This window comes from Mesoplodon bidens (assembly GCF_964165515.1).
Source record: "Mesoplodon bidens genome assembly, chromosome: 8".
Classification (NCBI taxonomy): Eukaryota; Metazoa; Chordata; class Mammalia; order Artiodactyla; family Ziphiidae; genus Mesoplodon; species Mesoplodon bidens.
Genome location: NC_138165.1, coordinates 22,350,275 through 22,362,520, shown reverse-complemented (window position 1 = coordinate 22,362,520; position 12,246 = coordinate 22,350,275). Strand labels below are relative to the sequence as shown.

Here is a 12,246-nt window from a genome sequence, read left to right as displayed (position 1 = left end):
ACACTCAGTCACTGAACTGTCCATTTTAAATGACTGGACTGTATAGTATGCCGATTACATCTCATAAAGCTGCTTAAAAGAGGAGAGAAATATAAATTCTATGCCCAGCTCTCAAGGAACTTACAATCCAGCTGTAGAGGAAAAACATATAGATACATACATAAGACACGTATCAGAGATTTTAAAAAGCAATTAGAGAATTGCCTGATGCAGAAAATAAACACTCTAAGTTCAGAAGAAGAGGCTTCAAAGCCAAAATGATCCGATACTTTTCTTTTCCTACCCAACCACTCTTCTCAGATTTGAAGAAAAGCAATGGAGAGTTTGGATCTCATCAGTACGCTGCCGATATCAAAGGCCCCAAAGGTTCAATTTCCAAGTTTGTGAGAAACGGAATGACTAATTTAGCATTGCCAGGGAATTTTTTTAATCCTTCAGGATACAGGCTGTGGGGAGTTCCCTGATGGTCTAGTGGTTAGGATTCTGGGCTTTCACTGCCGTGGCCTGGGTTCAAACCCCTGGTCAGGGAAGATCCCAGCAAGGCTTGCGGCATGGCCAAAAAAATAAACAACAACTAAAAAACCAGAATACAGGCTGTTGATGGATTACAGTGACTCTCAATTATCAACAGGATCTTTGAAAGATGAACTTGGTACTCTAAATACTTCTTACGTCCCGGGTTTGTCTTCACTTCTACCAGAGTTTGGGCCAAATAAACTTACATGCTCACACACAGAGGAAGATTTTCATATATAAGGTTCTGTGATACACAGGTGTTACAGCACATATGCCATAAAAACGATACGTTAGGGGCTTCCCTGGTGGCGCAGTGGTTGAGAGTCCGCCTGCCGATGCAGGGGACACCGGTTCGTGCCCTGGTCCGGGAAGATCCCACATGCCGCGGAGCGGCTGGGCCCGTGAGCCATGGCCGCGGAGCCTGCGCTCCGCAACGGGAGAGGCCACAACAGTGAGAGGCCCGCATACCGCAAAAAAAAACCCCAAAAAAAACCAAACAGAAAAAACACGATACGTTAAAGTGCTTCCTATTCTCGGTGTTCCTAAAATTCTTCGTACTAATAGTTAAAAACTGTTTACTGTGGGAGGGGCTGACCCAGAGAAAATTCCTGCTTTAGGCAAGATAGGATATTGTTGAGCAATCTTGTTTTGTCTTGGCGGGGAAAGTTAATGTAAGAACACCATTTGTATTTTTCTAACACTTTTTGGGAACGTTATACATTTGAATATATCTTTTGCTTTCATTTCCAGAAAACATACTATTATCAATGAAAGAAGGCTTGGCCTGTATCTTAGAACCTCTTTAATAAATGTTTGTTGGAGCATATTTAAAAGCAGGTGGTAATTACATTTTTAAAGCTCCTAGAAATCTTATTATCAAAATATAAACTCTGTTCTCCTTTTTTTTTTTTTTTGCAGGACGCGGGCCTCTCACTGTTGTGGCCTCTCCCATTGCAGAGCACAGCCTCCGGACGCACAGGCTCAGCGGCCATGGCTCACGGGCCCAGCCACTCCGCGGCATGTGGGATCTTCCCGGACCGGGGCACGAACCTGTGTCCCCTGCATCGGCAGGCGGACTCTCAACCACTGAGCCACCAGGAAAGCCCTCTTCTCCATTTTACAGTAAAGTTAAAATAAACATACAGCCATTGGTGAAGGAAGCAGGTTGAATACTGCATTTAGTAAATCTGTCCTGCTATACCCTGGTGTGCAACAAGAGATTCCAGCAAACTTTCAGAAGTGGCTTGACCACTGTTAAATTAAATCCTGGGATTAGTCAGACCAACTTTTAGGCAAATCATCCACTGAAACCTAAAAAATCCTGCAGCATCCTTAACTCAAATAAGACAATAATTCTGAAAACAATTTGTTTAATAATAAGGACTAAGAAATAAAGTATTTAATTTTGAAATGTACCGTACTCAAAACCCCAAGAAAGCTTCAATTAAACAGACCTGAGCCCTTGTGCTTGCTTCAAATCAGAAATGCCAAAACAGGAGATGAGTGTTTAATTTGAGCCAACAGGTTTCTACTAGCTGTTTTCAACTCAAATTCTCCCTATTTTTCCCACTTTCCTTCAACCAGGTTTAACCCTATCTGTCCCACTCTTTACCACATACATAAACATCTTCACTACCAAACTTATTTTTGAACATTATTTCAAAATAAAAAGAGCCAATGTCACTGTTTGCAGATGACATGATACTATACACAAAGAATCCTAAAGAGGCTACCAGAAAACTACTAGGGCTAATCAATGAATTTGGTAGAGGAGCAGGATACAAAATTAATGCACAGAAATCTCTTGCATTCCTATACAGTAATGATGAAAAATCTGAAAGAGAAATTAAGGAAACACTCCCATTTACCATTGCAACAAAAGAATAAAATACCTAGGAATAAACCTACCTAAGGAGACAAAAGACCTATATGCAGAAAACTATAAGACACTGATGAAAGAAATTAGAGATGATACAAACAAATGGAGACATATCCCATGTTCTTGGATTGGAAGAATCAACTACCCAAAGCAATCTACAGATTCAATGCAATCCCTATCAAATTACTGATGGCATTTTTCACAGAACTAGAACAAAAAATTGCACAATTTGTATGGAAACACAAAAGATCCCAAATAGCCAAAGCAATCTTGAGGAAAATGGAGCTGGAAGAATCAGGCTCCCTGACTTCACCCTATACTACAAAGCTACAGTAATCAGGAAAGTATGGTACTGGCAGAAAAACAGAAATATAGATCAATGGTACAGGATAGAAAGCCCAGAGATAAACCCAGGCACATATGGTCACCTTATCTTTGATAAAGGAGGCAAGAATATACAATGAAGAAAAGACAGCCTTTTCAATAAGTGGTGCTGGGAAAACTGGACAGCTACATGTAGAAGAATGAAAATTAGAACACTCCCTAACACCATACGCAAAAATAAACTCACAATGGATTAAAGACCTAAATGTAAGGCCAGACACTATAAAACTCTCAGAGGAAAACATAGGAAGAACACTCAATGACATAAATCACAACAAGATCCTTTGTGACCCATCTCCTAGAGAAATGGAAATAAAAACAAAAATAAAGAAATGGGACCTAACGAAACTTAAAAGCTTTTGCACAGCAAAGGAAACCATAAAAAAGACAAAAAGACAACGCTCAGAATAGGAGAAAATATTTGCAAATGAAGCAACTGACAAAGGATTAACCTCCAAAATATACAAGCAGCTCACGCAGCTCAATATCAAAAAAATAACAACCTAATCCAAAAATGGGCAGAAGACGTAAATAGACATTTCTCCAAAGATGATATACAGATTGCCAACAAACGCATGAAAAGATGCTCAGCATCACTAATCATTAGAGAAATGCAAATCAAAACTACAATGAGGTATCACCTCACAGCAGTCAGAATGGCCATCATCAAAAAATCTACAAACAATAAATGCTGCAGAAGGTGTGGAGGAAAGGGAACCCTCCTGCACTGTTGGTGGGAACGTAAATTGATACAGCCACTATGGAGAACAGGATGGAGGTTCCTTAAAAAGCTAAAAATAGAACTACTATATGACCCAGCAATCCCACTACTAGGTATATACCCTGAAAAAACCATAATTCAAAAAGAGTCATGTACCACAATGTTCATTACAGCACTATTTACAATAGCCAGGACATGGAAGCAATCTAAGTGTCCACTGACAGATGAATGGATAAAGAAGATGTGACACATATATACAATGGAATATTACTCAGCCATGAAGAGAAACGAAATTGAGTTATTTGTAGTGAGGTGTATGGACCTAGAGTCTGTGTTAGAGTGAAGTAAGTCAGAGAGAGAAAAACAAATACCGCATGCTAACACATATATATGGACTCTAAAAAAAAAAAAAAAATGGTTCTGATGAATCTAGGGGCCGGATAGGAAGAAAGATGGAGATGTAGAGAATAGACTTGAGGACACTGGGAGAGGGAATGGTAAGCTGGGACGAAGGGAGAGAGTAGCATTGACACATCTACACTACCAAATGTAAAATAGATATAGCTAGTGGGAAGCACCTGCATAGCACAGGGAGATCAGCTCTGTGCTTTGTGACCACCTAGAGGGGTGGGACAGGGAGGGTGGAAGGGAGATGGGAGAGGGAGGGGACATGGGGATATATGTATACATATAGCTGGTTCACTTTGTTATACAGCAGGAACTAACACAACATTGTAAAGCAATTATACTCCAATAAAGATGTTTAAAAAAAAAAAAGAGCCAACGGACCAGGAGAATGTACCAACTAACAAAGCAAATAAAGTTAAACAAAGACTCCAGAAACTAAGAGTTTTAATTAAGAAAAAGGAAAAGAGTCCCTGAAAAATGTGAGGCAGAATCTTGGACACTGATGAAATACCAAGAATTTTAAAAACTATTATTATATTAAGAAATAATCCTGCCTCTCTAAATTAAACCCTGCTAGGCCTCTGCAAGTTGCTTAAAAGACCTCCATGTGTTAAGTCCAATTGATAGGTTGTATTTACCTTCACTGTATTCAAGGTCCACCTCCCCTCTCACAAACACAAAATATAGTTATTATATTTCTTGGTAACTAGAAAAGGTGCAGAGATTAACCTTTTAAATCCCTGCCTGTCCTTCTCTGAGTTTTTCTCAATTTATCCACTTTTTAAAGTGTAAGTTTCCTCCTGTTTAAAGTTTAACTAGTCCCGGTCCAGTTTGGAAGTGGAGTCATTCTACCTAGGTTTGGAGTCAGACTACCTAGGTTTGAATCCCACCTTTGCCACTCAGTAGTTGGGTCACTTTAACCAGAACTCTGGGCAGCTGTATGCCTCTTTCCTCACCTAGAAACTGGAGATAATAGTATTTCCCATGGGGTTACTGTGAAATTATGCACGTGAAGCAATTATCATGCTGCCTGGCACACAAGGAAATACTCAATAACTCATCTATGACCATGTTAGTGCCGAACTCTTCCTGAGCCCAAGAGTTTACACTGACGAGTTAAGCGCAGATCAAGGAAAAATCAAAGAGGAAACATTATTTATGCAAAACCCCCTTTAAATGTGTTCAGCCAAGAGAGAGAAAACTCCCAGAAAAAAAATGTGCTTATAGTCCACAGAGGGTTCTTTTCTTCATGCAGCTCTGTAAGTATAATTCATCCTGAATAAAAATAAAGAAAACTAATGTATGTGGCTTTCGATTCTTCCTGGTTATCCTAAAGAAAGTCGGGTTTTGAGTTTTTTCCCCCCAGCATTGTTTATAAAAACCCAAGTTAACAAGAAAGAAAGAGTCCCAAATGGCCCAAGTTATTTTTAATGCAGAATGACTTATGTGAGTTATGTATTTACCCTCCTACAATCTTTCACAATCTCTCAAGAGATGTTTTTCAAATATCTAAAGAGCCAAGTTGTTCTCTGCTCAACATTCATTCAGGAGATGAGAAACCTGTCCTATTTTTCTTTAAAAGTTATCTCATTGGTCTAGTCCAAGATCAACTTCATCCCTCATATACAAAAATACTTTCTCCAAGACACCCTTGAAAAGAGTAATGGATGGTTCCTTCCAGCTACTGGAAATAAAGAATATAAAACTCTCTTTACTGCTATTCATCAACACCTCCTCCGCACAGAGGGTGAAAAACTGTATCCCAGTACCACTTCACACCTGGTGTTTCTTTGACAAAAGGTTAGTATCCACTTTTAACTCTTCAAAGCTTTCTGGACTACAAAGATTTAATATGAATCATAGTTATAGGCATGAAATTGATTCTAAATTTTTTTCCATTTTTTTATAGTCTTCAAATATGCAAACTGATGTCTGATTACAAAAGGTGGAAAAGCAGTTACCTTAACAAACATAATTGGAAAATTCGTATTTAAAAGAGAAGGCAGTATAGATGGAATCTTAAATCACATAGTAAAGAGAGAAAAAAATTTAATAACACTCTAGGCTACACTCCTGAATCTAGGAAAACTAAAGTCTATTAGCATTATATGTCTCTGGGTCATACAGAGTAATAAAGTAATGGCTATAGGGATTAGTCTTGAACAGCAGCTAAATCGGAAAGCACAATGTACTTCTTCGTACTAGTGGGGAGGGGGAATCCAATCCTAATCATTACTAGGGGAAAGTTCAAGACAAACAGCTTTAAAGAAAAAAATCACAATTAATACATTGTCAATAACTCAAAACCTTACTTTAGATCTTCAGGATTAGTCTAAAACGTGACGTTTCAGAGCATAAATGTATTTACCATTCCTATTAAGTTACACATTTCCTTGAACCAAATATTTTTCCAAAGAACCCATTCACACACACAAAAAAAATTGGAAATAAAAATATCAACTCCTTTTAAAAAGTCCCTACAAAGTATATACAGAAACTTGTTTTCACATTTGTGATAATTTACAGAAGCTGTTAGCAAAGCCTTATGAAACACAGCTGTCCCACCCTCTACCCTAGCAAATGAAGCAACAAAATAAGAAATCGAGGCAAATTCTCAAACAGAAAAGGAAAACTAAAGAAAGCACCCAAGGGAGAATCAATATACGAAAGAACAAAATTTAGTTACAGTCTAAAAACAACAGAAATTCTAATCTACACTCGAAACTCTTACCCTTGACAGCACAGAACAGAATATCCTGCCTTACACATTTTGGAATTACAATTCCGAAACGCTAAATCCAAAAACAAAGCCGCCCGGGGGAAAATAACAATTGCGCAACAGATCAACAGCTCCAACTTTTCCCTTGGCCCCAGCGCCGCAAGGTTTGCACGCTATAAAGCAGGAAAGGGCCAACTGAGGGCCGCCGTGACAGCCAACCGACCACTGTCACGGCGGCCGAGGCCACGCTCGCCCCCCGGGAGGCACCACGCCGGGATCGAGAGGCAGGGGGCGCAGCCGCCTCTGACCTCAGAGTCCACTGCCCCGCCGCCACTTCCCGGCGTGTTGCACGGGGACAACTCCCGGTCTCCGAGCCTGAACCTTTCCCTCGGCTCCAGGGGGTGCGAGGGGGCGCGCGGGGCGGGGTTCGGTCGCTGTACGTCGGGGCAGCCTAGCGCGCTGGGCACTTTATGACCTCCTCCCGCCCCCACCCTGGGGACTGGGCATTCTCGCCAAGCTGCCTAAGGGAGATCCCATGGATGGACCGATCGATTAGTTTGCACAGGAGCACCCTCAGACGGCCCAGCGGAGTGAGGGCGCCGCAGCCCGTGCCCGCGGAGGTCATGGGCCGAGGGGCAGCGGCAGAGGAGGGACTCCGGCTCCCAGCCCAAAGGAGACCTCAGTTCCCCCGAGAGCGGCCCCGTGACTAGGCACATTTTTGCCGGTTCCGAGGCTGGGGAGCCGCAAAGCCCCGGAAGGGCCGGTCCGCGCCGGCTCAGACCGCCAGCGTCCGCCCCCTCCTGCCCCGCTGCCTCCGGGCCGCTCAAATTCGGGAGGGGGCCCGGCCGGGGCTCCAGCGGCCCGGGGCGTGGTTAGAGACGCCCTTCGCCCCACGCGCGAAGGCGTAGCCCCCCAACCCCAACACAGTCTCCCTCGGGGGCTGCGGGCGCGCCGTCAGTCCCACCACCCGGCCGCGTCCCCACACCCCTCGCAAGCCCTCTGGTCCCAGCTCCCCTTCCCCGGCCCCAGCGCAAGCGCAGCGGCTCTGGTGTGCGCGCGGCCGCAGCAGTCCCGGCTCAGGCCACAGACGGGAAGAGAGGCCAGCTGCGGCTGTCCCTCCCCGGCCGCGGCTCCCTCGCGCCCCCGCCCCCGTCCTGGCACCACCTGCTGGGACGGCAGTCCCGGCGGCGGCAGCTCCAAGTCCATCATGCTGAGCTAGGGACGGTGCTCTGAGGCTCCCCGACGGCGGCCCTGTCCCGGCTGCCGAGGCGCGGTGCGGACAGGGCGGTACTGGCGGCGGCGGCGGCTTCTCTAGGATCCTAGGAACTAGCTTCTCCGCGACTCGGCCCGACTCGCCGGCCGGGCTCTTGCCCGGCTCCGCCTCCCGACCCCCGAGGGCGGGGCAAGAGCCCAAGCCCTTCCTTCCCCCGCCGGCCTCGCGGGCTGAGCTTCCGAAAATCCCCCACCCCCGCTCCGGCTGACGCAAGAAGCTGGCGGTCCTGGGGCGGGAAAGGGCCGCGGGAGGGGGTAGCAGTGGGAGGCCGCGGGCGGGTTGCCGGGAGGAGGGCCGCCTTAGGCCCCCGGTCCCCCGCTCTCAATTTACCCTCCTCGCAAATACAGCCAACGCTCTCCGCCCGCGGGATTAAGAATTGTTTGCCGAAGGTCGCTGGGGTGCGGGTGCTTTGAAAGTTTAAACAGTTGGAACAAACACGCCTGGAGACCCCGTAAAGGCGCTGGTATCGGAGCTGCGCTTCCCTGATTTGGACTTGCAGAACCTTGCCCCGTTTTATCTCACCCCACCGCCCGAGAGTGGCGCCAGCCCCGGGGGCGGGGGCCGGAGGCTGGGACCCAGGCCGAGCGCACCGCGCGCCGCCCTCTCTCCCCGGCTCCCCTCCGGGGCTTGGGGCAGTGGGACTTGCCCGGGGGAAATGAGGACTGCGCGGGGAGTTCGTGCTCGCAATCACCCGGAACGCCCTCCACTTACTCCCACGCCTTGCACTCTCGTCAGGCTCTAGTCGCCGAGGACAAATGAAGTCTCTTTTGCTCGGAGAGTGGTCGATGTTGCCCACCCGGAGCGTTCTTTTCCCGCCAGACCGTACACGCCACACCACAGATGGCGTCCTCTAACACCGTGCGATGCTACTACATGTCATAATCCTCAGAAGTTTTCTTTTCACGTACTCACAATATAATTTTTAAAATAAAAATCCAAAAGACCAAGTTATAAAACTGTGGTGTGGACCCGTTTTGTGAAAACATGTACCTAGAAAAAAAATTAAAAGTCGTTCCTCAAAATATTAATGGTTGTAGGATCATGAATGATTTTTATCTTTCTCTTTGTTACTTTATGTTTTAAATCTACGATGAGTATGTATTACGTTCTACATTAAAAACAATTATTTAAAAATTAATCATTGCCCAGAGAAAACTTCAAGTACTTGAAAACAGGAATATTGTGAAATCTTATGATTTAAAAGAGAATAGATAAATGGTTTGGTTTTGCTTTTTTCTCTTATGCAATAGCAATCTTTCTAACTCTTTAACAAGCCTGGTTTTCAGCTTCTAACTTCTTGGAATTATGCAAAACCAGGTGAAGTAGACAGTTCCTGGAACCGGTTTTACTATTTCATTCAAAAACCTGACGCCCCCCCCCCAAAAAAAAAAAAAAAAAAAGCCTGACTACGGCCGACCAATGCCCCCAAAGCTGCAAAGAACTTAATTTCTCTTGGTTGCATAATTTGACACTCCCAGGATTTATCTGTAAATTTACATGTTCGAATATTCCTTAAGGTAAGTGAAGCCCAAATTAATTGCTTGTAAATGAAGTAAGTTTCTTCAACTTGAATTAAACTCAGCTGTTACGTGAAAAGCCTACAAAATGATCTGCAGGCTAACAACAAGCTCAGGAGAAATGATTTACAATGAACTTGACATGAAACATGCGAAGACAAAATGAAATGACATTTCTGCGTCAAAGAAGGGCACAAGAGTATATTGTTAACAATTCAAGTTACTTATTAAAATTAGTACATCCAAGAATGTAGACAGTGAGCCCAGGAGGCAGGAGATAACAAAGTCATATACGACATGGTTGCTGCCCTCCAGGAGTTTATAAAGTGTTTGGTATTTCCTTGTTAGGCAACAAATTTCCATTGAGTTTAGACTGAATGAAATAAACTCTACTTTTGCAAAACTGCAATTACTGGGAGTATATTATTTCAGGCACCTGCAGAGTACGTATTTTCAAAGGGAGGAGGACAATATGATAAGAGTCTGAACATGTTTAAGAAAAATAAAGGCAACAGCTAAGGAAAAGCTGTTTGGCGTTGTATGGTGGTTCAGCATAAGAACAGTGAACCCCAGTCTCAGACCACCCACGTCAAGGAGGTTCCTGGTCTTTGCAGAATTCTGAAGTAAGATCATATTCATGTGAGAACTTAGGCCTTGCCCTCTAAACTTATATATTGTGCTATGAGGGCACAGATACTATGGATTGAGAAGTTCCAGGAGAATGCTGGCTTTTCTCTCTTGTCCTGGTGCTGTGGGAGTTCTTTTACTGCCAGGCTGTCCTTGCTATTTTATTTTTTCTCTCAACTAGTTTTACTTTCTACTAACCCTTGTACATTTCCATTGCTGTCTGAGTTCTTTGCCATCTTTAGAAAGAGAACCTTCCATGTATGCTTGAGATAGGGCAGAATTGTAATACTTTGCTCCAGAATTCTCATAAAAAACAAGCATCAGCAGGTAATCCTTCCAAGTATACAAAGTTTGGATAGTGATGCAGGGACCCATTTATTTCAGCTTCTTCTCCGTGACCTAATCTGCCAAATTTGCAAGGCCCAAGAACTACCTACTATTTCAAAATCTTTCATCACCTTGAGGCTTCTTCCCTCTTCTTTTCACTTCCTTTTACTTATACTCTATGTTTGAGCCAGAAAATATCCAAACTCCCTTGGAATTATCATTGAAATTCTAAATTTGTCCAGCTTACAATTTAAGCGTATCGGGTAGCTAGTTTCCACAGATGGCGCCCAGTGAACGCCCCCTCCTGATATTGACATGCTTGTGTAGTCCCCCCACATTGCAGCAAGGCTGGCCTTGAGACTTGCTTTAACTTATAGAAGGAGGCTGGAAGTGACACTATGCCAAGTCTCCACCTAAGTTTTTTTTTTAATTAAAATTCTACTTTACTTACTTATTTTCTTGGCCATTTAATTATCACTTTTCTTCCACAAAAACTTTACTGTTGAACTCCAAATGTTTAACAGCTTCGAGTGAAACTAGGACCATAATTCACTACTTCTGTAGGTTTTAGAAAGTTATTTATAAATGTCAGGAATACCACAAATTTGACATCAAGAATCATTAGAAACTTTAAAAATCTTCAGTTCAAAAGTTCATGTGGACCAATTTTAGTAGGTTCATAAAGTTACATCTTGCTACCTGGATGCCACAATATAAAAAAAAGAAAAACCACAGAAATACACAAACAAAATTTTCCTTCATATTATAAAAATTACCTGTCTACAATCTTTAAAAAGTTGTAATGCACAAGAACCACTGAGCTCCAACTATCTTTCTTAATTTTATCACCACATCCTCTATGCAAATCATATGCCCTGGTCAAATTAGTCTTTTCATTTTTTTCCAACTATATCTATAATTTCCTACCTCTATATGTTTGTTCATGTAGGTTTCCCATCCAAAAGTCCTCCTTTCACTCTTTCTCCTGCAATCTCATTCCCACTTAAAGACCTGATTCAAATAAACCATTCTCTATAAAGATGTCCCTATCCTTCCCCACTGGAAATGATCTTCTACTAGTTTTGGTGCCCTGTATCACTTACCATTTCCTGTCTATTCTATTTGTTACTTTTCCAATTAGATGTTAAGTTCTTTGGCATCTGTTGGCCACAACAGCTAGGTTGGTAAATACTTTATGCTATGCTTGGCATTCTAGATGTTGAATGGGGATGAATATGATTTTCACTTCCTGGGAGTAGTGGCATAAGTAGTGAAAAGAGGTTGCATGGACTCGGGGGTCAACATCCAATTCCAGTTGCTCTGTGTTACTTTGAAAAGAATCACCCCCTCTGACATCAGTGTTCTTAACTCTAAAATGAACGGGATGCACTAAGTAAACATTTAAGGCTCATCTTGCTCTAAGATTGCTTTGCTTGGTAATTACTTCCTCTTCCTTTTTACAAATGAAAATGCACATTGATCGCTTATCCATAACCATTTTAAATTTGAAAAATATTTTACATGCAGCATTTTACATTTGACAGGAAATTATTGTTAGCAACTGAGAACAGCTATACTGAAGAGATGTATTTAAAAATAGAAGTATCAGAAGAATTTCATTTTACTGTCATCTGTTCCAAAGACCTCAGAGATGCTGGTTTAGAAAGGAATCCCTCAAACATTTAAAATATATATTAAATACCTCTAGCTTAGGTTTGTTGACTTTGAAATATAACTGGAGAAAGAAGTATTCATCTAGCCCACTAATCTAAAGAAATATGAGATATTCTTTTTTTTTTTTTTTTTTTGCGGTACGCGGGCCTCTCACTGTTGTGGCCTCTCCCGTTGCGGAGCACAGGCTCCGGACGCGCAGGC

General features: G+C 43.0%; 1 protein-coding gene across 2 annotated transcripts in view; it reads right to left on the bottom strand.

Moving 5' to 3' along the window:
* Window positions 1–8,633, bottom strand: part of NFE2L2 (NFE2 like bZIP transcription factor 2) — a 36,255-nt gene extending 27,622 nt beyond the window's left edge. The window contains exon 1 of one of the 2 annotated variants that reach the window (XM_081242293.1): window positions 8,612–8,633. Coding sequence is in view for 1 of the 2 variants with exons in the window: in XM_081242292.1 (XP_081098418.1) it covers window positions 7,792–7,836 (45 nt within the window). In the remaining variant the exon portion in view is untranslated. Of the gene's footprint in view, window positions 1–7,791; window positions 8,010–8,611 lie in introns of those variants that run through there. The other variant, XM_081242292.1, reaches the window with a different exon arrangement.
* Between the last annotated feature and the right edge of the window lie 3,613 nt (window positions 8,634–12,246).